Raw genomic sequence first — 26,769 nt, 5'->3', positions numbered from 1 at the left:
CGTCCGAGACGATTCATGGTGTGCGTCCAGATCGCATAGCAAGCAACTTCGTACGTACCAGGTCTCAAATCTCATCTGATATTCACAAACTTCAACTCTGGCAGGCTCTACAGTGTTGAGCATGGAGATATGAGAGTACATTCCACCTTGCTTGCTGATGGATACAAAAACCATGCAAGTACGGTACTCTGCCCAGTGCCACCTAAGTAGACGCTGCTGGAGGTCCGAGACGGTAGCTGCCGAAGTGTGATGTTACGGCTCGGATGGGAGCCTAAGGTCCGAATATGGACGGAAAGTCACCTATCGGGTCATATGGCATGCTTCGCTTTGTAAAACTGAGCGTCCGAGGGTTTTTCATATTATAAATGCAGACTGCGTGACCCATTGTCACGACCATGACGCAATCGTGACAGATTTACTTCCTGACCCACTGATGGTCGCCGTGAAAGGACATAGTGTCCTTTTTCCTGCCGTCCGGAAAAAGGACACCTGCTTTGCCCGCCGTGTGGGAAGCTGGGCGAGACGATGTTCTACTTGTAATTATGGTCTGTCTTCTATGAGTGTGTGTACGAATAGTAACTCTACGGATCTACGACACTTAGTGTACTTTCACGATGTGTCGGCGATGCATCCTTATGACAACGTCTATACATCGAAATCTTTCTCAATGTCCAAGTCCTCTTCCCAACAGTACCTCAAGTCCACATTCGAAGCGTCCCTCAGAAGTTGCTCACAATATTCGTGGAGCAAGTAATCTCTAATCACTAGAGAGGGAATTTCATACCCCGAATAGCGACGGCCCACGATGAATCTGAACAGCTCGGGAGCCGAGATACAGTTAGACAACGTCAGGCTGCGGAGACGCGGCCATGGCAGATCCAGCGTTCCTCGCGGAAGCAGCCCGTTGAACAAAGCGGCGGCGTCGGTTTCCACGATTGTGACGTGCTCGACCTGGCATGTATTTCTAAGCACGGGAGGCACGAAAAGGCGCGCGATGTCCCCGGAGCCAAAGTTCCATAGCTTCAGAGTTGTTATATTGTTGAATCCCTGGGTCTTGTCGCACAATGCCTCGCGAAGGAGTGAGAGCTGCATATGTTTGTTCTCCACGGTCTTTGCGTCCAGAACCAAACACAGCAGTTGGGGAGCACTCAGAAGAGTGCAGAAGCTGCCAGGGTCCGCGCAGGCGAGCCGGAGGTACCGCAGTCCGCCCAGATTCATCAGAGGGAGAGTGCGCCGGTACTCGTCAAATCTGTAGTGGGGAAACGCGAGCGAACCGCCGTATGCCAGGCTCTCAAGACCGGGCAGGCTGGAGAGAAATGCGTGCAGGTCGGTGTAGTCAAGGATATTGTTATCCGGTGGAGACAAGAGGTCGACATGCGTCACGTTCACGAGGCTGCATTTGTTGAAGCCGGGGAACGCCGTCCCGTGCAAGCGGAGCCGACGCAGGCTGGGCGCAGCGAGAAAGAGCGGCGCGTCGACGTCGAAGAATTCGTGCTCAGCCGTGTTCCTGGTGCTGGTGGTGCTGCAGATCTGGAGGGATTCGAGTTTGGGCGCGTCAAGCCCGCTCAGAGACGATAGCAGCGGGTCGAAATAGCGCAGGCACTCGGTTCTGAACTCCAAGCGTTGCCAGCGGTGGACTTCGCCCACGAGCATCTTCCACTGCCGCTCTATGACCTCCGCGTTGTCGACGAACGCGTCGTGCGTCAGGTCCACGGAGACGCTGAGCAAGCGATCCTTCGAGCGCGCCAGGTGGATTTTGATGCGCTCAGTGCCGTCCTCCTTCGACGTCATGCGGATATCCGCCCACAACTCCGGGGTGTTGTACGCGACGGCGAGAAAGTGCTTGCAGACCAGTGAGATGATCATTTTGAATGGTGGTCTCGCCGTGCTGTGGCTAAAATTCGCTGCCGCGAAGCCAAAGATCATTTCTAGGACCTCTGTGGGCAGATGAGGTACACCGGTACCCAAAGTCCCGTAGGGTCGGTACGGGTCGCCACTGAGCTTTTTGATGATGCTCTCTTTTTCGGCGGCGAGCGAACCTAGTTGAGATGACATTGTTGAGAATGTGGCTTGAGGCGAGAGGCTGTTGGACGAGCCAGCGGGAGGAAGTTGGACGACTGTAATTCGATGAGAGGGCTTCCAAGTTCGACTTGCGAAGTGGCCGGATGAGTGTGGTTGGAAGAGTGGATGTGGCGAGGCGAAGGCGTATTTATAGTCGTGTGGCCGTGTTTGCGCTTGTGTCCGCGCCACAGCGACGCGTCCGTCACGCGCGCAGGCGGGAGTCATCTGAGAAGATTTGAGAACGTACAACTCCCACTATAACCGGGATGGCTTCAGTTCCACTCTTAGTCCGGTTCCTACAAATACTCTGTGGTCAAGGCAGGTGTCCGTCGCCAGCGATGGTGTTCATGACCGTGCACACTACCGCACCTTCACGTGCGAGCCCGGACGCACAGATGAGCGGGGTGTACCATCTAGTCGAGGTGACATCGCAGAGCTGAGGTCCTTGCCGTCTATCACTATAACACGATGTTAGTAAGTTTCTCTCTAGAGCCGCTTATTCCGCGGGTTCCTCTGAGATGAACCATATCCATGCCCAAGGCGTTCAGGTTCACTGGTAGCGATGCTCTGCTCACCGAAGGCACCAGCACACATCCTCCTGAAACAGAATGACAGTAGGCTTAGGACCACGCCCCATCTAGATGATTTTCGCGCCTGGTAATACAGGGCATTATCCCACCAAGCCTAACAGAGGTTCAGCTCCACCCCCATGAGTATCTTAGAAAGAAGACAGCTATCGCGCTCACATTTGTCTTCCCTGGCCTCCCGCTGGTGCATCGGCTGTGTTCAGGGAATTCATCAGCGAATCCGCCACGTCTGGTACCTTGTGAATAATACGCGTACAGCCTGGATTGCGCGCATACATCCCCTCCTGCTGCTCTTGCATGGCGAGAGATGGCGGGACGCACGTTCTTCCTGTGGGAGCATGAAGTCCGATCGTTGTACGGAGCTGGACTCAGCCGGTAGTACAACCACCCCTTGGGAAATAGATATACACTTCAGAGTCGTCGGGACCAAGAGGCAATGGCATGTTATGCCTGGACAAGCACGCTACGTCATCATATCACGATTCCGACGAGTCTGTAGCATTTGAGCGAGTTATGCGTACTGTATCCCATAGTTTCTGTTGGGACGAAAGATACGCATAACCAAAATGGTCAGATTTTCACTGCCTACAGCCCTCTATGCGCGGATTGGCAGGGTCGTAACGACTCACAACACGGCAGCACGGCGCACAGCATACTTCCTCCCAGCCTAGCAAACCAGGACAGGATGGAAATATGTTACGTACCGCGCCGTATCGATATGGCTGTCGTATCTGGTGACATTATAGCATTCGATTTAGACCATTAAGCGATTAGGTCCATCAGTTTCACATACGTCCCCGGTATCTTTGACAAACGGCAGCCAGGGTACTCACATTCTTCTCAACTCCCCGTCGGCACGCTCACTTCGCTCCGCCCATCCCGCTGAGCACCTCGTACACCCCCGCTTCGCCCTCCCCAAACTGCCTCCTTGACAACCTCTCGCTCCAGAATCGCATAACCCCCTCCCACTCGTCCCTATTGCGCGGCATCGCCTCGCCGCCCTCCGCCCCCACCGGTGCGTGCTGCAGCTCCTTCACGAACGAGAACGCCTTACTCAGATTGTTGACGTCCTTCGAAGGCGGCGAGAATGGCTGGGGGCGATGGAAGTATAGGACAGGGGTGGGGCACTTTGCGGACGATGAGGAAGGGAAAGAGAGGAGCGGGCCCGAAATCGACACGACGGACGCTAGCGCGACCTTCTTCTCCTTCCACCACCTCAGCGCGCCCTCCAGCCCTACGCTTCCGCCCTGCCCAAAACCGAACAGGTGGATCCGCCCCGCCTGCCACTTACACTCCGCCGTGAGCACGCCGAGCACCTTATCCAGCAGCTCCAATGCGGGCGTCGGCTTCGGGTTGGGCAGGAGGTCGCCAGTAAGCGGGTCAAAGGAGGGGTACCATTGGAAAGCGGGTGTGTCGAGTAAGGGAATTTGGAGGGGCGCTTGGAGGACGAGCGTCGCGGTCTGCGGGAGCTTGAGGGACTTGGCGAGGTTACTGAATGGCGCGAGAGTATCGCCTGGACAAGGGTCGCGGAAGTTGCGGGAAACAGAGAGGTGTTACCTACCTAGACCGTGCAGGAATAGGAGGAGATTCTCGTCGGTGCCATCGTCGCTGGGACTATAGGTAAATTGTACATTGAGGGATGATTTCTTCGGTGGCGGTTTGATCTTTGGGCTCAGGCTCTGCGTCGAAGATGAAGGCTCTCTGATGTGGAGGTCGACTGGCGACGAGTGCGACATGACTCTAAATATATTAAAGGAGTGGGCACTAAGGCTGGACGCTGGCAGGAGAGTTGTAACTTGTAGGAGACTCGGAGCTTGAGGAGAGTACACTGCAACTGACTGGCTCATCCTTGACCCGCTTCCAACTCGTGACAATGACTTCTACTTTGCTTCCACTCGCAATCGGACACATTTGAAGTTGAGAGGGCTCAGGAGTTCGTAATTATTATAATGTAGACCGACTCTGGCTGTCAATGACAAGTCTAGCTAACTTAGAAAAGTAGTACTTTACTACTGATAGCCATCATTTAATACACGCTGTCATTCAACCTGCTATCATTCCAGCTAATAGTAATTGTACGTCTGCACTCGTCTTGTGCCTAGGTTCGAGCGCCGGACGAGGTACGCTCCGAGTCCGGCGTTCCTGATCTACCTTCCCTACCTTCCCTCGCGAAAGATGCAGGAGGGCTTGGGCATGCACAATGAGCTCCTACTCTATGTGTCCTTCCTGAATTGGACTTGAGCTTATTCCACGTACGTCTTCTCCCCTGGCTAGTCCTTGTCTCGTTCGTCCCTAACGTGTCCAGCAGTCGGTGCGCGAATGCCCCGACGTCCCTCGCCAAAGCATCCGCTCGTGTGCCTTGCATGGCGAGTGTCCAGCACCCTGCGCGAGCCCAGCAGGAGCCCATGCTCGCCCATATAAACGGCCCTTTCTCGGACGGCGTACACTAAGTTACCATTGAACCCATCAACATTGAACAACTGTCCTTGCAAGCTAACCAGCCAGCCATGGAGTCCATACGCTTCTCTGGTTTCGAAGTACAGATGCACTCTGCCCTCGCCGGAGCCGCAGACGACGCACCCTTCAAGCTGCCCTACCACTGCGGCATGCAGCCCTCCGTCGTCCTCGACCCGAAGAAACTCAATAACCCCCTGTGCTCTACGCGCACCTACGCGCTGCACGCATATGACCACGACGCCGATACGGGGGATGACAGTCCGCTCCGCCTGCACCAGCGCAACTGGCAGTCCGCGGGCACCATTGCGTTCAAGGGGGACGGCGCCTCGCTCACGGTCGCCGGCCATAAGGTCAAGGATGCTACTTGGAACCCCGCGACCTCTGTCGTGTCGTGGGCTACCCAGGGGGGCGCGGTGCCCGCTGGAAGACTGTTCGTCCGTTCCTTTTCTCATCGGCGAAGCCTGGTTCATGGAGGTTGTGGCTGCGCAGTTCCTTCGCGGATAACTGCCTTAGTGCCCTCGGAGCCATCACAGACCAGCAGGGCCAGGAGGTGACCGTCGCCGGCACCAACGTGTCATGTACGTGCTTTATCACCACGGGGAGGGCATTGCACTGACGGCGGATGTAAAACCAGACTATACCACGAAACGCTACAAGGCCTCTGAGGACCCGAGCAAGGCCGTCGAGTTTGCGGTCTTGCGGTTCGGTGCTGGGCAGCCACATTCAGGCGCCCCTCTGGAACCGATCGTCGTAAGCACCGCCAGCCTGGATCCACCCCCATCTGACTCCTCCCCTCGCAGGTAATGGATTTCAAGCCCGGGCAGAACCCAGCGCTGCCCGAGGGCGGCGAGGACGACGTCTCCGACCGCTGCACCTCGAACGCGAACGGGGGCTTCGGCGACCCGCTGCGGCTGGCGATGCAGTACAGCAGCGCGAGCCAATACGGGTTCGACGTGACCTTTGATTTCGGGCTGGAGACGTTCACCGGGAAGTACTACGAGGGCGTCATGCGCACGGAGTATGTGTGGATTGGCGTTTCCGCGCCCCCTCCCACTCCCGCACCTGCTGCGGAGGTGGTGGTGCTGGGGCCACAGGTGTTCGCTATTTCTGCGGACTCTGGGATGGAGAACGCGCAGGCTGCAGACGGGCCGGCGCTGTCCCTCCAGGCGCTCTTGCACCTCTCCTCGCTGACAGTCGCCGACGAGGGCACCCCCGAGAAGCCCGCCAAGGTAGTCAAGGACAGCGCACAGGAACAGGCTAATAATGTCTTCCAGCGGATCATGCTGAACAACATCCCCGACAAGCCGCGGCAGGCGCTCTTCCCTGGACTGGCGCCTCTGACCCCCGAGGAGAAGGCGGTATGTCGTTAATCATATCGTCCGCCCCCATCTTCCCGAGCTGATATATCTGCCCGCAGGTATCCGACAAGAACGCTGCGTTCTACAAGGTAAGACTCGAAACCTCGGCTGGCATGGTCTCAAGAAATGATATATCTTTGCGCGGCAGGAAGGCAGCATTGCCTATGTATCTCAGTACCTGGCAAGTGCCCAGGAAGTAGACGCCGACACCAAGTCACATATCAACAACGATCGTACGTCGTGTTCCTTGTATTCGGGCGTTTCATGTGGGTTATACCATTGGCTCTGCCAGGCGTGAAGCTGTTCTGGGACGCGGTCGGGTCGTTCGGCGCCCCCGACCCGAATAAGGATCCCGTGAAGCAGTACGGCTGGGACCGTAACTCGGAAGCGTTCAAGAACATCCAAGGCGCGTTTGTCAACCAGAACCTGGACACGTACAAGATCGGTGCGTAACCCAGCATAGTATCCATACGATCATCTGGCTGACCTGGCGGTGTAGGATACAAGCAGGGCGTCCCCGCGTTCCGTCCCTACCTAGACGATCCAAAGAAATGGTGCGCCCGGCTGCCTTCGCACGCATTGCGTTTATTGACACCTGTCCGTCCAGGCACGACGAGCTCGCGGCGTACCTCAGCGACGGGAAGTTCCTGGCACGCTGGGCATACAGGAACTCCGTGCCGGGGTACACGGACGGGCACCGCCAGGTGTACGAGTGGCAGACACAGCTGAGCATCCTGCAGCGCGAGGCCGAGGCGCGCGGGCTCACAGTCCAGCGGCAGACCCAGGACGTTGCGAATAGTCTCACCACGGCGATATTGCTCCCCAAATTCGACGAGGTGAATTGGACGGATGATATGAAGCAGCAGTATGAGCTGGTGAGTGTGGGGTGTCTTTGGTAGACCGAAGGTAGGTTGCTGAACGCGTTGGGGGACAGCAAGTTAAGTCGATCATGGCGTATTCAGACAAGGAGCTGGAAGAGATCAAGAAGCGCAACGCTGTAAGCGCCGTTCTTTGCTGTCAGACTTTTATTGTGGTGCCAATGACGTGCACTTGTTAGGAGGAGTACGCGCGCATCATGGCGATCAAAGTCGGCGTCCAGGTTCACGGGACCGTCGACCACTTTGTCATGGCCGCGGATCAGGCACTCCGCGGAATCGAGAAGATATACCTCGACAAGTGGAACAAGTCGCTCACGGTACGTACCTCCCCTTTTTTTGGTAGCGTAGTACAGGAATCTGACGCGTCGCAGGCCGGGGACTTGCTCCAAATCCAGGAGAAATATCGTATGTGATGTTCCCTGGTTGACTTGCCGAATCTGATTCATTTGTGTGCTTAGGCGATGCATTCATCGTTGCGGGCGAGAACGTGCAGTCGGAGCAGTTCATTCAAATCGTGGGCGAAGGATACGTCAAAGAGGTCGCTGAAAGTCTTTCCCCTCACGCCAGCAAGTGGAAAACATGGGCCGCCAAAGCGAAGGAATGGGGGAGTTCGATCAAGGCTGCTGCGAAGCCATTGCTCTACGCTGCGGGCGTCGGTGTCGTGATATACGCGCTCTGTGGCGGTGTGATGCCGCTCACCCCGGTTGAGATTGTCAGCCTCACGGGCATTGCCATTGCTCTGTCAATTCAAACACTCAGCTCCTTCGCTGTCACCCAGCTTGGAGCATGGGTCTCGAAGAAGATTCTGAACCCGACCGCGGTCGGGACGATATTAGGGCAGTGGTTCACGCAGAAGGGTGTCTCCGTGGTGGACAAGAGTTCTAAGCTGGCAAAGTGCGTCCCTCGTGCATTCCGTGACTTGTTATCAATGCCTCATGTTACATCCCGATTTCAGGATCTTCACTCCTAGTTCGGCTGAATTCCTTGTCAAACGACTCGGTGCGTCGTCGATTATCATCCGGTAGCTTCGGTGGAAGTCTCATTCCCAATTACACTATTAGGCCCGCTAATGGCTCTCGTCGCTGTTGGCACGTCCATATACAATCTCGTGCAGGCAATCAACCATGGCACGACCTCCGACATTGTATACAACAGTATCTTTTTGGGTCTCGCGATCATCGAGACCGCTGTTGTGGCCATCGGTTTGTTTGCCTCGCACACTGCAATCGCAGCTTTCTGCGGTCCCATCGGTATAGGTGGGCCATATATTCGTGCCTGCAGGTAATTTGACCCCGCTGACGCCACAATGTAGCTGTCGCTGCTATCGGTTTCATTGTGGCAATTATCAGTCTATTCGTACACGATAAGCCAGTCGCGCCGAATCCCGCCAAGGACTTCGTGAACGGAGTTTGCAAGGACGCTGGGTTTTTCAAGTGAGATGTGGATATACATGTGATCGTATCATTTTGTTCTTCCCTGTATTTCTGGCTAGCCGCTGGTGAAAGAGCTTCTCTGGTAGCATATGAACCAAGGAACACCCACCAGAATTGAAATTTGCCCTATGATGACACTGTCAACCTAGGATTCCGATTTAGCACCCAAGCCTTGAAACATGATGGATGTGGTGTCAGTCACGACCCTGGTAAGGCGGCAGGCCGTAGCTGTTCAAGCAGCCAATGCAACCAGGTAATACCGGCCCGCTGCACCCGCTAATGTCACCCTTCAGTCCACTGTTGATCGCACTTCAATCCCTTGCCCGTATAAGCGAACTACATAGCAGGGTTCTCCACCATCTCTCATATGTCTTCTGAAGCGGAGCTTGCAGCGTTCATCCAACGCCATCGCCATCTCCTATCCAGGGAGCGGGAGGCTGAAGTTGAACGAACGTACCTTCTTCTATCGAACTGCCCACCGAAGCTCCTCGAGCAGAAAGGCCTTGCTTTGGGAGGTCTAGGCGTATCCAGTATAAACATAGGCTTAGGAGGAAAAACGTATGATAATGCCCGTCTTGCACGCCACCAAGCTTTCCGAGAAATCTGATGCAAATGAAAGGGTCGCAGCCTTGTAGAGTTGGAACGTCCTACTGCATATCACACAACACCCATCTTTCCACCACACACTTTCAGGTAAGGATGCAGCCGTACTGAATGTGAGGCGCTAGTATATCTACCTGAGAATCTTTTAGGCCAGGTGATCTCGCGAGGATCGAAGAGAATGTGTCCAGCGGCACATCCAAGAAACCCGCAAAAGCCAAGAAACCTGCTGCAGGTGATGGAAAGAGCGCCAGGTCGGTTGAGGGTGTCGTCTACAAAGTGACCATAAATTCTTGTTCTTCTCTTCCGGAAGTCAAAGCTAATCTCATCATTTCCCCGTCAGGTTACGGACACACGCATCGTAGTGGCAGTTGACGCTTCAGACTCGCAATCGGATGACCTCGACCTCCCCGATCGATGCCGGGTAGTCAAGCTCGCAAATAGCGTGACCTACGATAGGTGAGTACACCGCATTGTCGCATGTACAATCCCATTCATCTTACAAATACGCAGGATGGAAAAGGCGCTCGATCAGCTGGAGAAGCTCGTCGTGCCCTCAGCTACCGGAGTGCGTCAACCCTCTCACCACGTACCCTAGTCGCGTCATAACTCATAACTCGTAACATACTTACAGGGTAACCCACCGGCATGGCCCAAAATGACAAAACTAGTCGAGGTCCTCATGGGTACCAGCGAGCCCACGAAGCCACAGCCACTCAAAGATGTAACGTTCTTCGACGCGACCCTCAACGACAGCCAGAAAGAGGCCATCAAGTTTGCGATCGCCGCCCCCGAAGTGGCGTGTATCCACGGGCCCCCCGGTACGCTATTACCTTTTCCGCCCGCCCCTCCGATTGAATGCCCACTGCACTGCAGGCACCGGGAAAACACACACCCTGATCGAGCTCATCCGCCAGCTCACCTCGGTGACGCCCTCGAACTCCAAACCGCTGCGGCTCCTCGTATGCGGCGCGTCCAACCTCTCGGTGGACAATATCGTCGAGCGGCTCGTCGCGCTCCCGTCTGCATCTACGGGCGAGAAGCTGAAGATCACGCGCCTTGGCCACCCCGCGCGCGTAATGGCGCACGAGGGGGTCCTCGACGCTACCCTTGACGCGCAGGCTGGCAGGAGTGACCAGGTGCGTTTCGGAGACTCAAAGAATCGAGGTGGCTCTGATGGAGGGTGTTCAGGCTGCGCTGGCGAAAGATGTCAAGAACGAGATCGAGGCGGCGATGAGCGTGCTTACCGGTAAGGGCAAGGGGGCAAAGGGTAAGGCCCCACGAGGCGCGGAGAGAAAGAAGATGTGGGAGGAGGTGAAGGCACTGCGGAAAGAGTAAGAGTTTACGTATCTAGTGGAAAGCTGCAGCTTTTATGGGTTTAGGTATCGGCAGCGGGAAGGTGGAGTGGTGGAGACTGTCCTGGCTGAGTCCCAGGTGAGTGCACCTCTGCTGCCAGCGCTGCCAACTATTCACGTCTTGTAGATCGTTCTGGCGACATGCCACTCTGCGGGGAGCAAACAGTTGTATAAGCACGACTTCGACGTCCTCATCATTGATGAAGCCACCCAGGCCCTCGAAGCGGTATGTTATAGTCCGCACGGTAAAGGTTTCAATGATCTAACTTCTGTATCCTCCAGGTCTGCTGGATACCCATATTCAAGGCGAAGAAGCTGATCCTTGCGGGAGACCCCATGCAACTTCCTCCCACCATCCTCTCAGTCGACAGCAAGAAGGCGAAGTCGAAGGATAAGCCCAATTCTACCCCGAAGTCTTCCAGCAAGAAACCTGACCCGAAACAGAAAGAGAAGAAGAGCGCGCAGACTGAGGATGTGTTGGAATCCCCGCAACCACTGAGTGATGACGAAGCGTCTCAGTCGTCTGAATCAGAATGCTCGGAGGATGACAAGGCCGTCAAAAGCGCGAAGGCTCCAAGTAATCGACCTCCCGCGGCGGCGAAGGTGCCGTCCAAGCGCCTACGCCCTCCACGGTCGCTGGAAACCACGCTGTTTGACAGGCTCGAAAAGATGTACGGCCCAGGAATCAAGCGCATGCTCAATGTACAATACCGGTTAGCATTCACCCAAAATCCATCTTGATTCCGTAACTTAGGGCATCCCAGAATGCACGCGCAGATCGCCGAATTCCCGTCGAAAGTCATGTACGCGGGGAAACTGACCTCGCACCCGTCGGTCGCTGCACACCTCCTCAAAGACTTGTCCAACGCAGGCGTGGATAACGAAGAGGACGAGAAGGAGGTGTTGGGCACGCCCGTGGTGTTTTTCGACACGGCGGGGTGCGAGTACTTCGAGAGGCTCGAAGGCGACGGGGATGAGGGTAGTAGGTGCAATGAGAACGAGGCGGAAGTGGTGAAGCGATGGGTAGAGAAGCTGGTATGAGATGCCTCGGGAGACTAGGATCCCTATAGCTGCTGACTGACCTTGCGAATGACAGATCGGTGCTAGCGTCTTGCCTTCCCAGATCGCGGTCATCACGCCGTAGGAGTCATCATACACTTGAGAGACGTAGTACTCATGCCGCAAACAGGTATCAAGCGCAGGTGACGCTGCTCACAAGTCTCTTGCGGCCCACGTACGGCGCTGAACTCGAGATTGGGACGGTCGATGGGATGCAAGGCCGTGAAAAGGAGGCTGTTGTGATTAGCCTGGTGAGAAGTAACGAGACGGTGAGTAGTGTTCGGAGTCACGAAGCGGTCTGCCCTGAACTAATACATGATTGTCCATAGAGGGAGGTAGGTTTCCTGAAGGATAAGCGGAGACTGAACGGTATGATAGTCGTTTACTCCTCGACTACGCGTCTAACGTACTCCGTAGTTGCAATGACTAGAGCACGACGACACCTGGTAGGGGTTTCATCATAGATCTTCGGTGACAGCGGGCTGATGTCGTCGTAGTGCGTCGTCGGGGATTCTTCTACAGTCCAGCACGGAGGATCTTTCCTGAAGAAGTGGATGAAGTGGCTGGAAGACAATGCCGATGTCCGATTTGGAGGCTTGGACTAGCTAAATTTCAGTAGTTTCGACGCATCTGAACTCTGACACCAGGGAACACAACGTCTATAGAGTGAAAAGGAACTCAGGGTGCCGATCTCCAATGGGAGCCCGCGTCTTCCCCGACTCCCAAAGCTCTCTATAGCGATCTATATTCGACTGCCTCCGCCCCGCGCGGCGCGCTCTGTTCTCCAATGCACAATAGGCACTGTTTGGGAAAGTGAGAACAGGTACAGAGCAGGTTAACCTAACTAAGAAACTTACACGTTAGCTGCAACGAGGACCCATGCCAGACACGCAAATGCCAGGGCGATGCTGTGTCCCCGGATGTACCGCGGTGCTTGGTCTGCGCATATGGGTGGTAAGACCAGGAACATCAGAATCCCCCCATTCGAGTCCCAAACTAACCTGACGTGTATGCGAAGGTCGCAATGAATCCTCTGGATGGAGATCATTGGTGAGTATACCGTCTCCTAGTTTCCATGGACGTACTTACCCAGTATTTGCGACAGCGAGCTGCAGCGCAGTGGTCGTAGCCTTCTTGTAATGCCCACTGCTATTATTCGGGAGGATCGACAATATGCATGGGCCCGACGGATATCTAGCCCAACGTCGATCAGCTGCTCGCCGGCTATACGAAGGTCAGCGCTGAGACTGGGACTGAATACATACACGCCCGCTGCCATTAGGAACACTGCCGCATAGCGCCCCGTGTTCGTCTGCGCGGTGATAGCCACGATGTAGCCTACGCAGCCGGTCAGCACAGGCTCTCGTGGAGACTGACCAAACTTAGAGCGCACCAATGATGGTCATTGGGAGGCAGATGAGGATGAAGGGGCCGCGCCATTTCAGCCGGTCGCTGAAGTACGCCACGACGACTGTAAGGGGAGTGTTCAGCGTTGCAAGTTTTGGCGTGGGGATGGAGGAATGGATGTACCTGTGAGAACCGCTGCAGGAACGTATGGCGGAACTAAGTGAGGGTCTCCTCGATGAGTACGGATCATTCGAGTCCAGACCTGGGCTATACAAACCTGTATGCAGTTGGGCTTGGTATCCCTCGTACCCCAGTCCCGCGACGATAGTTGGTCTATGCCTCTCAGCCCAGTGTTACGGAAACTCAGATGGACCCACTTACAAGAACAACGAATAGGAGTATAGCCCGACTATCAAGCCGAGGTACGCGAACGCGGTGAGCCATACTTGGATGTCCTTCACGCCTGTATAATAGTCAGTTCGCTCACCCAGTAGCAGGTAGAGGGGGAATAGCTTGCCTCGTATGACCTCCCCCCATTCAAACTGCTCGTCCTCTTGGAAGACTCGTATATCCTCCGGCTTCTCTTCATGCATCTCGACTATGTCAAAGACGCCCTTCTTCTCGACATCGTCGACGGGTTCGGGCTTCGCGACGGGTGCGCTCGCAGCGGTAACCTCGGACCGTCTAAACCGGTTCACTACAAAATACCACAATCATCATCATTATTCATTTCATTGCCACAGAACACAGAAGACGGCGCACGTGCGAACGCTTTCTCCTCGTCTGTGAGGAAGCGCGCGGACTGTATGTCAGCGGGGAGGAAGACAGCTGCGATGAGTCCGCATGCGATCGAGGCAAGGCCTTCGAGAATGAAGATCCATCGCCAGCCCGCGAGACCGGCTACTCCGTCCATTTTCAGGATCGCGGTTGCCAAAAGACCTGTAGGGAGTTCGATGGTAAACTGAGTAGTTGATTTGTTATGATTGTACAGGCATACCTCCGAAGGCGCCTGAGAGGGAAGCTAGCAGTGGTGAACTAGAATAAAGAGCGGATTTAAAGGAGTCATGTGCGATGTAACATACCCGAAGCGTAGAAGATGCCGACGCTGCTAGCCGCTCAGTGCAAGAACACAGGCAAGAATGGAACACGACTCACCGCAGCTGCAGCTCATGCCGCTTATACAATGTACTCAGATATAATACCTGGACCCACCACATCAGTACCTCGGCCAGTGACGTGATAGAAAGCCCCACCATTCCCGGCAAAAGGCCGCCTTCGCAGAATCCGAGGACGACGCGCACGGCTGTTAGCCCGGCGAAGTCCTGGATGAGCCCACTCAGAGTCGTGACTGTGCCCCAAGTGCATATGAGGACAGGCAGCCAGCGGTTTGGTTTGACTTTCTTGAGCACCCAGTTGGATGCTAAGTAATGACAGGTTATGCCGTGTCTGAGGTTCAGTTGTGATCACTCACGCAGTTCGACAATGATGTATCTGAGTATAGGTCAGGAACTGTATCTGGATGTGCACGGCACCACTCACGATGCGTAGAAGACTGATACGTGATAACAGATCAGGTTACATGATCTGCTTTATGAATTCCTACCCACCAGTCAATGCAATGTTGAACTGATTGCCGTGCAGATGCGTGTCTTTCTCTAGTCCTGCGATCCTGCCAGGGGACATCTAGAATTCGTATCAACTTGTGGATACAGTGACAGATGGTTTACCTCGCGTTCCCGATATTTGATCTGTCTATGAAATTGGCCAGCCAGAGCTAGCGTATGATTGTAGCTGTAGGAAACCAACAGGAGACCGATGGACATACAAGGGCTAACGGGGGAAGGACGTAGATGTCCAGCTTCCATAGGACTCGCTTCGTCAGATTGTTATCAGTCATAGATGTCAAGACATCAGGGCCTAACGTTCCAGAGTTCTCGGAAGGCAGCATGAAGACAACCAGAGGAACGCTGGGGAACGTCAATGTAAAGCTGGACTGGACGATGTCCAGGAGCAAGAGGCCTCGGTCTGCTTACACTTAGGAAATACCCTCTCCGGGGTATCCTATGATCAAGAACATCACGAGGATCCTTAACTGAAATAGTTTCTGTTTACCCCAGACGTGCTGTGCAAGCCATCGCTGATATGACTGGGGTACGGCGGTCCGAAGGAACCTGTGACCTGCTTCGAAGTTCCTGGCTGAACGTGGCTGGTAATCTGGAGCACAGATATGGTAAAAATGTCGACCCTTCTGTCCTATGCCTAGGCAACATCAAAAGACAGAGAGCATACCCGAGATATGGCTGTTCAACGGACAATGTGGGCAAACGCGTGTCAAAGCAGGTCCCCCTTGAGTCCCACCTTAGATGAGCTCAATGATATCCCAAGAGCACAGTCGACACAGGATGTATGAGCTAAAACTCAAGAGGACTTGGGAAATTTCTGCCACTGACAGTACAGCGACGAAATGCAACCAGGGGCAGTTGATCTCTAAGAGCAGCAGGGAGATTTTGCCACAATAACATATCCCAATATGGAAATTCTTGCCACAAAACGGGCCCGACATCCGAAAGCGCGAGGTGTCACGCAACGCGTCGCGCTCGCGTTCCCAGCTGCCATTTCACCACAACATCATGTCGGATGCGGAGGGCTCAGCGCCGCGGCGCTCGCAGCGAGAACGGAAGATCGTTGAGAAATATGGATCGCGTGCGTCCCACACTGCAGGTCTCCATGGTGTTACTGACGTCTACCCCTAGAGGACGCTAAGCGTAAACGGGACGATACCGATACGGAAGGGGAGATTGCGGGGGGAGTGTCAGGTCCGGAGGAGGAGCAGGAGGAGGAGCAGGATGACGGCGAGGAGGAACGCGCCCCCAAACCAAAGCGCAAGTCTGCCGCAGCGCCCGGGAGGAAGGGGAAAGCCAAAGCTGGTACAGGACCTCCCCCGACCAAGAAACACCGTGTGGCAAAAGCAACTGGCACGAAGGAGACCAAAGGCCCGACAAGAAGAGGAAGAAAAGCAGGGGTTAATGGAGTGTTCGACGCCGATAAATTAGCGGAAGAGACTAAGATCTCAGCCGACAATTCGCTATTCAGTGCGTATTTCACTTCATACTCATTGCGCTTGATACTAGCATACAGCGTACGTGTAGATGCTATCCTAAACCCCTCTGCCGCCTTACAATCCACCGTCGAAGACTTTCTCGAATCCTTGTCTCAGTCACCTGCTCTTGCCCAAGCTGAACTGATCAATTGTATTTTCCGAGCGTGCGGGTGCAATGACTCGGTTGACTCGGACCAAGTGATGGACTACGACGGAGTGGTCGACGCACTCGATGATTTCACAGAAGGCTTAAAGAAGGTGCGGCGTATTCTTGCTTGCAGCCGAGGTGTCACAGCTAACTGGAATGATGCTGCAGGATGATACCCACGTATACCCCCTCACCTCGCGGCTCCCCATTTTCAAGCGCTTCCGCGCTTCCTTGTCCGAGTTCATCGACCGCCTCGTCACCTCCGCCGCCGAGCTGCGCCTACTCTACACCACGGACCTCATGTCGACGCTGCAGACGTGGGTGATCGCGATGTCCTCGTCGCAGCTGCGCAGCTTCCGGCACACGGCGACGGTGATCGCGCTCGAGATGGAGACGGCGCTGTGCGACGTCGCGGCGAAGGTCGAAAAGGAGGCGGAGGTCGTCGGGCGGCAGAAGGAGGGCGAGCGGAAACGCAAGGCGGCGGGGAGCAAGGGGGGACGCGAGAAGGAGTTGGACGCGAAGGCGAAGGAGATTAGGGAGCGGCGGTCGAGGGTGGCGGAGTTCTTGAAGGAGTTCGTGGACGGGTGAGTGCTCGCCGAGCCTGTAAGAACTGGGAATCCACTGAGTACCTTGCTAGCGTATTCGTTCATCGGTACCGCGACCTGGACCCCACCATCCGCGCCGAGTGCGTGCGCGCGATGGGCCAATGGTTCAAGAAATACCCCTCGCACTTTCTCGACGGGTCCTACCTGCGCTACGTCGGCTGGGTGCTCTCGGACACGACCACCGCCGTCCGGCTCGAGGCTGTGCGCGCTCTGGTCGGCGCGTACGAGAACGCGGACTACATCGGGTCAATGCACCACTTCACCGACCGATTCAAGCCGCGGCTCGTGGAGATGGCCACGGGGGACACGGAGCTGGCTGTCAGAGTGGCTGTGGTGCAGGTGCTGCAGGCGATCGACGGGCACGCGCTGCTGGAAGACGAGCAGCGCGAGGAGCTGTGCCTACTCGTGTATGACGAGGAGGCGAAGGTGCGCAAGGCTGTGAGCGGGTTCGTCGGGGGCGTGTGGCGCGAGGCGGTGGAGGAGCGGCTTGTCGGGCGGAGCAAGGTGAGCCAGGGCGAGAGGGACAAGGCGGGGATCAAGGCTCTCGCTGCGCTGCTTGTGAAGTGGGGGAGGGCGCTGGACAAGCGGGCGCACGGTTCCGGGCGCGAGGAGGATGAGGATGGAGAGCGGAGCGTCAACTCTGGCGAAGGAGGGTCGAAGACTCCGAGGTTGAAGGAGATAGCTTCGCTGCTCAGTGCTCAGCAGAAGGGCCGCACTGCGCTTGCCGTAGAGGCTCTTTGGGACGAGATCGACTCGGTGAGGGATTGGGAGACCTTGCTTGACGTCTTGTTGCTTGATCATTCCGCAACGGAGGCACGCCCACCGGACAGCCGAGGAAGGAGAAATAAGGGGAGTGAAGGTTTGGAGGAGACAGTAGTCGACGAGACCTGGCGATTGGAGGAAGTCGAGGAAGGTGTTCTGCTCGAGGTTCTAGTAGCGGCAATCCGCAAAACGAAAGCGGATGCTATCGGATCGAAGAAGGTGCGTGCAAGTCATGCTGACTACGAGGTTTGGCCTGTCTGATTGTTGATGATAGGGTGAAGAGGAAATAGTCGTGTCAGACATCACCCGTGCCCTCATCAAAGCGTTACCTCGCCTCTTCGTCAAGCATCAAACGGATGAGAAACGTATAGGCGAAGTGCTAATCATACCGCAGCTCATGAACCTGGACATGTACTTAGAAATGCGAATGATTGCAGTACGACTCTTATCGTCTCTCCAACACGTTCCCGCTAACTCAGTACGCAGGCTTATTCCAGCCTATGGGACGACGTGACGAAACAGTTCCTGTCGCACTCGTCTCCTACGGTTCTCTCGCCTGCCGTGGCGACGATTCGCCACCTTCTTGACGGGACGAGTCTTTCAAATACCAACAATACCAAGGTGCTTGAATTGGAGGATGAACTGTCTTCATCATTACGCGAAATAGTTGGAGGTCGTGAAGAGCTCGAAGTTGCCTCCTTCAGCGAGGATGAAGTCCTATCTCTTGCTGCGACTTGCTCTCGCCTAGCTTCCTTTGCAGGCATGCGCAATATGACAGCATGGATGGAGGAGGACGAGAGTGGGAAGCAGAGTAGTGCTTGGGACATTATCAATGCCCTGGTGGATCGAGGAAGACTGGGCTATAAAGAAGAGGAAGCGGTGAGTGCCATCTACACATGCCGTGATTACAATGCTTGACGCGTGGGCCCGTAGATGATCGAGCAGGCCATCCAAATCCTTACCTTGCACATTGTCTGGAAAGCAAAAGGATTGACCGCAGCCTCTGAACCTTCAGATGAAGAGTTGAGATACCGTGAAAGCGTCCGGGAGCAGCGCAATTCTCTTCTTGAAAAGCTCCTTGAGTACGCTGTCGGTACCCAATCCAACACGATGGAGGGGGTCAAGCGAGCTGTGGGTCCAGTCCTTCCTCTATACTACTTATCCTTACAGGATTTCCACAGGCGTTCCAAAATTTGATGAATCTCCATATTCTTTTCTGTCCAGTCCAGACCGTCGCACCTGATGGAACAGCTTTACCCACAGCTTCGTTATCCTTGTCCCTGGATGATGAAGCACAGTACCGATGCACGGGATTTGTGCAAGCAGAGATCGAACGATATTCTGAAGAAGTTATCGGGTCAGCCCCCTTCGGGGATGAACAAGGGGATGCTGAAGACTCTGAACCATCGGATGACGAAGATAAGGACGAGCCGAATAAAGGCAAAGCCAAACCTGGGAAAAGCAACAAGAATGGCAGACAAGGTCTTTGATTTCATTGGGGTATCTGTTACCGTCACTCACACTCCACTGCAGAGCCCAGACCGACGTCCAGATCTCAGTTGGAGCGCGAATATCTTTTCATCGGTGTCATCACAACTTTCCTCCGCGCAATCCGTACCGGCGCTATCCATGCCCATCACAGCAGTGTTATGCTCGCGCATTACGGTCGCCTCGGCCCATCGTTCGACGTGTGCTGCAAAGTCATCGTTGACATTGTTCGCGAGGAGGGCCTCTTTAACGGCAACGGGCAATTAATAGTAGATATAGTGACTCGTGCTATCCAAGAAGTGAGTCCGTATTATCCATCATTGACAACCTGTCACGAACCCCCCACAGTCGTTCAGCTTGCTTCTAGATGGTGTAGATCATAATGCAGACCACTCCGTAGCCCTCGCCAAACTGCTTTCTTCATGCTTTGTCATGAGGGGTGCGCAGCTTGCCATCGTTCGTCGACTCGATATCCAGTTTGTCATTGATGTACACCTGTCCTGTTTAACCTGGATCGGGAAACGACTAGCTGCATACGAGAATAACGGGAACAAGAAGGGTCGAAACATGGCCCTGCTTTTCTTCAAAGTCTTGACTCCTCTCCTTAGCCCCATGGATAGTAGGAATGCCCTGCGAATGTGAGTCTCATCGACTGGCCCCATAAACCGTACTGATCCAGTGGAACAGAAAGGCGCATATGGAACAAATCCTTGCACAAGCTAAGGTGCAGCCTTCCCCAACCGCGAAGCCATGGGAGCCGCACCGACTCTACGAGAAGCGTCTTGGCACGTCCGCTTCCAAAGACAAAGGTGATAGTCTATCATAGCTGAATCTATGAATCTTGTTCACTGACGATTATCTCTGGTAGCATCAGGGAAGCCAAGGAGAAAGAAGGCCGGCAAGAGCAATGAATTGGTTAGCACTGATGACGAAGAGCATGAGGTGGAAGGTTTGGTCGAGGAGACGAACACAGTGGATGCTCGACCTCGACCTCGACCCCGTCGGGTGACACGGGCAACAGGCGCCGAGTTGAGTGCCCAGGAATCAGAGTTATCTGAACCTGCATCCGAAAACGAAGACCCTGATGTCCATACACCCAAAGCCCGGTCTAAACGCAAGCCTGAGACGGAGCCGCTTGCCGAGGAATCTCGGGACTTCCATTCGCCTGAACTCCCCCATCTAACGAACGGCCACACGACGCCTAAGCAATCGCGGAAACGAGGACGCTCAGAAGACGCTGGGGAGTTGAGCTCGGGATTGAGCTCAGCTTTGGAATCTGAAGATGGCCGAGACTTGTCAGCGCCATCGCAGCCTGTCATTGAGGGCGAGATACAGATCAAGCGGAAAAGGGTTCGCCATTGAAGTATTTATTCGCTCATATTTTGGTAGTGTAGCTGTTGCCTGGTATGTACGACGTATCTGTGCCGATGCTGTATTTGCTAGTATGTTATACTAATGCTCATAATGACCCTCAGTCCCTGCTAAGTGATAATGACAGATGCGAAACGATTGAATGGTAACGAGTGACTTGGTATGACACAATATGAAAACAAGGCCTTTGAATAAATAAGCGCGTTTCGCAATAAATAAGGTTGTCGTCCCTCTGGCAGAGGTAGCTACCAGGCAGGCTGTGGACAGAAATGGTCAGATCTCTAGGCAAAGTAATTTCTTATTTCACTCACGTCATAACTCATGGCGTCGTAGATCTTGCCGAGATCATCAACATTCGCGGGCAGGGAAGCTCTACGTGGCCTAGGAGACAACGGGGGTGATGTCGATCTTGCAGCGTCTTCTAAGCTTGCAATGGACATCGGTCTAGAAGCTCGTCCATCTGGACCTAAGTCGTTGACTGCAATTCCCAACATATCACACAATTGAGCCTCCACCATATCCCTCGTGGCTGACAACGCAGTTCCACCAGATGAAACACCTGGAAAGAGGGAAAGATCAGCACGTTTCAATAGGGTATAGGGATAGTCTCACCCATTGAAGCGCGGCTCGCTAGGTCTGCAGTAACAATACCTGGGCGACGTCGAGGAATAGGCGGTACTGGGGGTACATCGTCCATCGAGAATGTCGATCGAGCGGCCGAAGGTACCAAGCTCAATCTCTGAGAACTGCTACTTGAAAGACGTTGACTTCTTCTACCGCCGGACGTACGCAAGCCTGCTTTAGAGGCCCTCAGACTTGTTTTGCGAGCCACCAGAACGCGACTAGACCGGCGACTTGGGCCAGGGGACTTCGCGGATGACGGAGTCTGAGCCCCGTTAGTCTCGTTCACGCGCTCCTGTAGATCGTCGAATTCGTGCGCAACTTCTTCAGCCTGCTTCCAAGCCTCGTCGCGCTCTGCCTCCAGAGCGGCCACTCGAGCGCGTAGGGACTCGGCTTCAGCGCTTTTCTTGGCGTAGCTAGTGTTCAACTTTCGCAAAGCCATCGCCAGCGCACTACTGGAGTGAACCTCGACCAGACTTCTCAGCTGCTGAATTTGGTCGGCAACAAGATATAACTCCTCCACCACTTGGTCCAAGGAAGTGGACGTTTCCGTGAGATCCTCCATCGTCCTGTGGCGTGGCGAATAATCTCCGGCACCGGCGTGATCACTTTGACCAGTAAGAGTGCCCAATAACGCCGTGCGTTTCCTCGCTAGTAGCTTATACCGTGTCTTGAGCTCAGCAGCAAGAGTCTCCAGTCTGCTCAATTCTTCCGGTAGCTCGTGGTCGAGGACATCGAGTGAGAGGAGCCTTATCGACGAAGCCTGACTGGAGTGCCTGATAGCTCTCGACACGATGCCCTGCAGTTGCTCCGAAGTGAAATTCCACTTCGCCATATCAATAGTGTAGCCACGGAATCGGACAGGCAGGGTCTGGAATCTGATAGAGGAAGAGGACGGCGTTCCAGGCCTATGCTGCCCTTGAGGAGCCCCATTGCTGACAAAGGACGAAACGGACCCATTGCGCTCACGCCCGATCGATGCTATATTGTGCAGACCGCCGACATGCTGACTTGGCCTTCGCGGACCTATAGGCAGCGGCGGGCGTGACCTCGTCTGCCTCCGAGTGTTTACAGGGGTCGTAGGAGGCAGGCTGTACTCTGGAGCGGCCGATACCCGAAGAGGCTGATCGTTCACGGCGGCCTGGTACGGTGGAGGGGGGACAAACGTGGCCATGAACGACGGCTCCTCTGGAGGGGTTCTTGGCGGCCGGGGCAGCGGGGCAGGAAGGCCGTGCTGGCGAGCAGATACCGGGGTCTCTGGCGACGCTGGGGTCTCATGGATTCTAGGAGTCGTAGGTTGGGTATGGGTATCCAGGGGTGCATCAACTGTACGACTCTTCTCAGATGAAGATTGGCCGTGATAAGAGGAAGAAGACCCCTCTGAAGGCTGCTCATGAGCAGAGAGTGCGGCTTCGGGCTGCGGAGATGGCGGCAGAGGCGTTCTCACCGCTAAAGCACTCACCTCAGCCTCAGCTCGCGCAGGAACAACAATGACCTGGGTATTAGGTGAAGGCGGCAACGAGTTATCCGCTGTGGGAGGAGGGGTAGAGGGTACACGAGGCCGCGTTGCAGGCTCTGCTGTCGCGGCGGATGTTGTCGCCGCCCTAGTCAGAGCCGGCCGCTCAACCTGCAGACCACGCGACGCAGAAGGAACAGCCGTCACCGAAACCCTCTGCACCACCTGCGGCACAGCAGGCACGGGCGGCGTGTCTGCGTTCGCGGACCACAGCGGGCTGAACATCCGAGGGGTCTCCGGGAACGTCTGCTGCGTCCCAGACGCCGTACTCGCGTGCTCGTCGGTGTCCTCGTCAATCGGTATCCCGCGCGAATATGGCGGCTCGCGGACGACGCGGATGGGATCGGGTACGCTGCCCGAGCGCTGCCGGTTGAATATAGAACGAGTGACGGGGAGCAGGATAGTGTCGAGTGGGTCAGGGGACGTCAGAGAGGGCTCCTCGGGGTCGGTTGAGGACCGTATAGGGGGCAGCTTCGCAGCGGCGGACCGCAAAACAGAGGACCGCGCCATGCGGGAGAGGCGCTGTTGGATGCCGGAAGTCGAGGGGCGGGTATCGTCGTCGGGGGTATTGGGTGCTGCCGCAGACCGCGGGCCCTCACCGATGGGCAGCAGGTTGAGGGAGCGCTGGGGGTATTTGTCACGCGACGTCTGCGACGAGCGAGAATCGGACCGCGTCCGTACAACGTTCAGCTCGGGAGGTTTGATAGTATACACAGCTGCGTACTCTAAGTCAGTATACTCCTCACCCGAACAGCAAGGTAGAACGTTAGACAGACCTTTACCAGAAAGAGAAGAATCCCGCGGTTGACTCATTGACCGCGGCCTCCCAGGCAAGGGCACAGACAACATAGAGGACGACGCAGAATTAGGGTCAGGGCTAGGTGCGCCAACAAACCGACCGCCCATCGGCGAGAGGAACTGGAAGTCATCCAGGATATGCCCGATGTCCTCCCCCGACCCGACAGAGTACCCGCCTGAAGCTGGGAGCCGGGATGATGAAAGCGGCGCGGACGAAGGCGGCGTACTATCCTGGTGCCCCGGGCTGTTGTAGTGCGATGGTGAGGTTCCGTTGCCGCTGGCATCCGCGCTCCTCATGACGCTGCTCGCCGCCGTCGACGGCTCGGGCGTGCTAGGCGCCGGCGAGGGCGCCTCCGAGATGCGGGATATCCGCCGGGCATTGGGCGGCACCGTAGGGGCTTCCTGGTCGCTCTCCCCCGCCGACGATCCGGGCCTGCTCCTCGCGTCAATGAGCGCGAGCGTCGGTACAGGTGGTACAGGTGGGATGCTCGACTCGCCGTCCGGCGGCGCGGGCGTTTGAACAATTTCGCCGCTCGCGCTTATGTGTCGATCGCGCCAGTAGGGCGAGTTGATGTACGGGTGCTCGCCCTTGGGGAGTGTCGCCGAATCCTGGCGCGTCATCCCGCCGCTACGGTAGCGCGAGTGCCGCGACTCACTCGTCGTGAGGATGAAGGAGTTTGTGATAAGTGCGCGTGCGAGAGTGGTACCCGAGATCGTGGAGAGGTTGTCCATGTCGGCGTCGCCGTCGTGGAAGGAGGCGGGGCGCGTGCCCGGCTGGGAGGGGGCGTCGTTGGTAGCGTCGGGGTGCAGTTGTTTGGTCCCTTCGGAGGCGGAGCGATGGATGTGGAATCTGGAGCCGCTTGCGGAGGGGATCCTGATCGGTGCCGGGGGAAGCTTGCGCGGTGGCGTTGCGCTCTGTTAAACGTTAGCGAGAAGATTTCGAGAACAGAGTGGATTATATTACGGTTTCTTTTGGTTCCTCCTCATGAAGTACGGGTACGGAAGGCTGCTCAACTAAGGGTGAGTGTTCGAGGTAGGGCACGGGTCGGGCGCAAACAGTGCTTACCTGACCGCCTTCTGAACCAATCACCATGATATCCAGAGGCCCGCTACCAAGTGCGCGCCGACTATCGTTGCGGGTTGGCGCTAGCCGTGCCTCTTGACCAATAACATTTGGACGCGCAGGAGGCGAACTATCGCGCAAGAGATCCGGGGGAAAGAACGTGGATAAGGGCTCACTAGAGATCTCCAGCTGCACCTTAGGTGAGTCGAGCCGGTCCTCCCCATCATCTTTCGCTGGTACAGCATCGCGACCCCAGCCGTGCGGCGAGCGCAGTCCCTGGTCCGCGTCGAGCTTCTCGCCCACGATGTCCACGATCTCCGGGGACGCGAACGACGCAGGCGAGGGCGGCGACTGGAGGCGCCGGATGGACGCAATGTCGACCTTCTTCGCCTTGCGGCGGTTCCCCCTATTCATGAAGCTCAGCATCGTCGCGTCGCAGCACCAGGCGGCCAGATTAGGAGAAGCGAGAGCGCTACGGCTTCAAGAATGTTATAGGACGACGACCAGCGGTCGGTGACCGAGACGAGAACGGAGCAGAGGAAGCTGGGGGCCTTGCAACCCGGGCAGAGTGGCAACTGGCAGTGCCATCATGGATGCTTGCCATCATCAATCCGTCCATTTTAGGTCCCTGAACGCGCGACCTGTATCACGATGAGCTGCTTCTCATTGGCTGGGGGCGCGCCAGGCGTTTATGTGTCTTCTTTGACTCCCGACTCTTCTCTTAGCGTCCACAGCAAAGCGGTTACGGGTCAAAGACCCGCCCCTACATTTCTCAAGGCTCGCGGCCTCGAAAGTAAGTCCGTATTTCAGAAGAGGAAGAGGACACATGTAGATATTGGGTGTAAACGCGAATGACGTGATGGGAGATGATACCGCCGCTGTTATTCCGGAGATACGGGGTCAGTGATATTTCATCCAGCTTACAGATTGGCTCGCACGCCCTCCCAGCACCCAAGAGACTTTCCCAAATGAGTTCTGCGTAGATGGCCAGAACGCAGTCGAGTTGTGCGAGGACGTCGCCACATGGACCACGGACATGGGAAACCAAACATATCCACTTTGGTATTCGTTTTCCCATACAAGGTAAACGGACCTGTTACCATCAAAAATCCCCCGGAGACGTGCCTTCAGACCATCATTACCTGTAACATTGTCATGTTCGCGATATACTTACACGCGTTAGTTATTACTCGGTGTAATTAACCACGAAGGCTTACACTGACGGGCGTTCGTCTGCTTATAGTGTTGCAGTATACCTTGAACTAGGTTACATATGTTCAATCAGTTCCATGACGGTGATACTATACATTTTCATCAACAAGAAGTGGAAATGCTGCGCGGATTACGGCAAGACGGTTTCGAGGTATCCAACAGGTCGAAGTCACCCATGACGTTGAATAGCCTTGGTAAGCTCCCGTCTTTCGAGGACCCTATAAACATGCGTACCCAATCGACGGAGGTAATAAGTCTTTCGGGTTCCTTTTAGCGAAGGTGAGCGAATGCGCTACTCCATCAGTCGATCCTCCAACAGGTATATATCGCCGATTCTCCACTGAGCACCGACCTGACTCCGTCACTAGGGACACAGGGTTTTAAGCGGGGACTATTGAGCATCATTGATTGGGTACTCCGATTAGAGCAGTGGCGCTTCATCACGGACTCCGATCTGCCAGAAATGCCACAGCGCGCAGCGCATCTATCAGAATCACCGGTGACCTTACGTTCCACCGTGCACATTATAAGACGTATGAAGCGTTGGAGCAGACAAGCCAACAGTGCTGCTCAATTCTTATTTCGTTCGTCCGTTCGTCTGTTCGTTCGATTGAGCGCGTCCAAAAGAGTGAGGAAGCAATGATGGCCGGCGATCCGGGACCACGGTCATGTGATGTGCTCACCGGTCGCGGCAAGGCATCGAGAATTTCCGTGGCTAGTTATGTGGACGAAATCCGTCGACGTAGATTACATGCCACATTATTCTGCTCATAGCAATTCTGAGATGTATGGACCGGGTGCCCTGGCTGAGTATTGACCCAATTGGGGCTCTTATCATGCTTGTGCATATATCTCGAAAAAGCCTCAGGAAATAAATGTGCCGGCCACCAACGGAGAACACATCACATGACCGTGGTCCCGGATCGCCGGCCATCATTGCTTCCTCACTC

General features: G+C 55.4%; 8 protein-coding genes across 8 annotated transcripts in view; 4 read left to right on the top strand and 4 right to left on the bottom strand.

Annotated features, from left to right (window-relative positions):
• The window catches only part of GLOTRDRAFT_117819 (argonaute-like protein), a gene marked incomplete at both ends in the record, with an annotated part of 4,909 nt that extends 4,369 nt beyond the window's left edge, over positions 1-540 (top strand). The window contains one exon of the mRNA XM_007871569.1: positions 514-540. Coding sequence (XP_007869760.1) covers positions 514-540 — 27 coding nt within the window. The remainder of the gene's footprint in view (positions 1-513) is intronic.
• Positions 541-645: 105 nt separating this feature from the next.
• Positions 646-2,055, bottom strand: GLOTRDRAFT_96110 (uncharacterized protein; the record flags this gene model as incomplete). Its single annotated transcript, XM_007871568.1, has 1 exon — positions 646-2,055. The coding sequence occupies one exon, from the start codon at positions 2,053-2,055 to the stop codon at positions 646-648; it is 1,410 nt and encodes a 469-aa protein (XP_007869759.1).
• A 1,069-nt stretch (positions 2,056-3,124) lies between these two features.
• Positions 3,125-4,467, bottom strand: GLOTRDRAFT_123024 (uncharacterized protein; the record flags this gene model as incomplete). The annotated part of the gene is made up of 5 exons (XM_007871567.1): positions 4,210-4,467; positions 3,513-4,161; positions 3,353-3,379; positions 3,278-3,315; positions 3,125-3,168 (listed from the first exon to the last, which is right to left on the bottom strand). Exons 1-5 carry the CDS (start codon positions 4,382-4,384, stop codon positions 3,125-3,127), a joined length of 933 nt encoding a protein of 310 aa, XP_007869758.1. The 5' UTR covers positions 4,385-4,467.
• A 1,662-nt stretch (positions 4,468-6,129) lies between these two features.
• On the top strand, positions 6,130-8,905 carry GLOTRDRAFT_117818 (uncharacterized protein). Its single transcript, XM_007871566.1, has 13 exons — positions 6,130-6,463; positions 6,523-6,552; positions 6,612-6,696; positions 6,756-6,908; positions 6,963-7,017; positions 7,071-7,338; positions 7,398-7,460; positions 7,521-7,658; positions 7,713-7,746; positions 7,800-8,235; positions 8,297-8,340; positions 8,403-8,597; positions 8,654-8,905. The coding sequence occupies exons 1-13, from the start codon at positions 6,227-6,229 to the stop codon at positions 8,776-8,778; spliced, it is 1,863 nt and encodes a 620-aa protein (XP_007869757.1). The 5' UTR covers positions 6,130-6,226; the 3' UTR covers positions 8,779-8,905.
• Positions 8,906-9,141: 236 nt separating this feature from the next.
• On the top strand, positions 9,142-12,393 carry GLOTRDRAFT_117817 (P-loop containing nucleoside triphosphate hydrolase protein; the record flags this gene model as incomplete). The annotated part of the gene is made up of 17 exons (XM_007871565.1): positions 9,142-9,332; positions 9,402-9,467; positions 9,527-9,653; positions 9,718-9,833; positions 9,888-9,942; positions 10,009-10,195; positions 10,251-10,513; positions 10,566-10,708; positions 10,757-10,808; positions 10,857-10,955; positions 11,012-11,442; positions 11,494-11,764; positions 11,826-11,869; positions 11,919-12,057; positions 12,118-12,157; positions 12,206-12,234; positions 12,286-12,393. The coding sequence occupies 17 exons, from the start codon at positions 9,142-9,144 to the stop codon at positions 12,391-12,393; spliced, it is 2,361 nt and encodes a 786-aa protein (XP_007869756.1).
• Positions 11,393-15,178, bottom strand: GLOTRDRAFT_65465 (MFS transporter). The gene is made up of 26 exons (XM_007871564.1): positions 14,961-15,178; positions 14,863-14,909; positions 14,743-14,804; positions 14,675-14,687; positions 14,607-14,626; positions 14,389-14,555; positions 14,291-14,337; positions 14,218-14,240; positions 14,133-14,156; positions 13,898-14,074; positions 13,653-13,832; positions 13,517-13,598; positions 13,413-13,468; positions 13,319-13,351; positions 13,182-13,259; positions 13,054-13,126; positions 12,878-12,982; positions 12,790-12,821; positions 12,646-12,727; positions 12,286-12,589; positions 12,206-12,234; positions 12,118-12,157; positions 11,919-12,057; positions 11,826-11,869; positions 11,494-11,764; positions 11,393-11,442 (listed from the first exon to the last, which is right to left on the bottom strand). The coding sequence occupies exons 1-20, from the start codon at positions 15,081-15,083 to the stop codon at positions 12,448-12,450; spliced, it is 1,566 nt and encodes a 521-aa protein (XP_007869755.1). The 5' UTR covers positions 15,084-15,178; the 3' UTR covers positions 11,393-11,442; positions 11,494-11,764; positions 11,826-11,869; positions 11,919-12,057; positions 12,118-12,157; positions 12,206-12,234; positions 12,286-12,447.
• Positions 15,179-15,765: 587 nt separating this feature from the next.
• On the top strand, positions 15,766-21,237 carry GLOTRDRAFT_140817 (uncharacterized protein; the record flags this gene model as incomplete). Its single annotated transcript, XM_007871563.1, has 15 exons — positions 15,766-15,838; positions 15,889-16,227; positions 16,285-16,493; positions 16,552-16,967; positions 17,021-17,969; positions 18,025-18,186; positions 18,237-18,629; positions 18,684-18,881; positions 18,932-19,232; positions 19,284-19,537; positions 19,587-19,876; positions 19,926-20,047; positions 20,107-20,866; positions 20,921-21,168; positions 21,222-21,237. The coding sequence occupies 13 exons, from the start codon at positions 15,766-15,768 to the stop codon at positions 20,598-20,600; spliced, it is 4,200 nt and encodes a 1,399-aa protein (XP_007869754.1). The 3' UTR covers positions 20,601-20,866; positions 20,921-21,168; positions 21,222-21,237.
• Positions 21,196-25,033, bottom strand: GLOTRDRAFT_123020 (uncharacterized protein; the record flags this gene model as incomplete). The annotated part of the gene is made up of 5 exons (XM_007871562.1): positions 21,196-22,647; positions 22,693-23,462; positions 23,523-24,459; positions 24,509-24,550; positions 24,611-25,033. 5 exons carry the CDS (start codon positions 25,031-25,033, stop codon positions 21,196-21,198), a joined length of 3,624 nt encoding a protein of 1,207 aa, XP_007869753.1.
• Positions 25,034-26,769: the final 1,736 nt, after the last annotated feature.

The sequence above is a fragment of the Gloeophyllum trabeum genome (genome assembly GCF_000344685.1).
Source record: "Gloeophyllum trabeum ATCC 11539 unplaced genomic scaffold GLOTRscaffold_00014, whole genome shotgun sequence".
Classification (NCBI taxonomy): domain Eukaryota; kingdom Fungi; phylum Basidiomycota; class Agaricomycetes; order Gloeophyllales; family Gloeophyllaceae; genus Gloeophyllum; species Gloeophyllum trabeum.
Note: the sequence above shows the minus strand (reverse complement) of the source record. Positions and strands in the feature narration are given on the sequence as shown.

What these genes read in the sequence shown, in the direction of transcription:
- GLOTRDRAFT_117818 (XM_007871566.1), top strand. Translation starts at nt 6,227, where the DNA reads ATGGAGAACGCGCAGGCTGCAGACGGGCCGGCGCTGTCCCTCCAGGCG. An exon ending in AGAACGCTGCGTTCTACAAG is followed by an intron (nt 6,553 to 6,611) that starts GTAAGACTCGAA and finishes TTTGCGCGGCAG; the next exon opens with GAAGGCAGCATTGCCTATGT. An exon ending in AGTGGAACAAGTCGCTCACG is followed by an intron (nt 7,659 to 7,712) that starts GTACGTACCTCC and finishes GACGCGTCGCAG; the next exon opens with GCCGGGGACTTGCTCCAAAT.
- GLOTRDRAFT_65465 (XM_007871564.1), bottom strand. Translation starts at nt 15,083, where the DNA reads ATGCTGCCTTCCGAGAACTCTGGAACGTTAGGCCCTGATGTCTTGACA. An exon ending in ATACATCATTGTCGAACTGC is followed by an intron (nt 14,556 to 14,606) that starts GTGAGTGATCAC and finishes GTCATTACTTAG; the next exon opens with CATCCAACTGGGTGCTCAAG. An exon ending in CCAAGCCCAACTGCATACAG is followed by an intron (nt 13,352 to 13,412) that starts GTTTGTATAGCC and finishes ACCCTCACTTAG; the next exon opens with TTCCGCCATACGTTCCTGCA.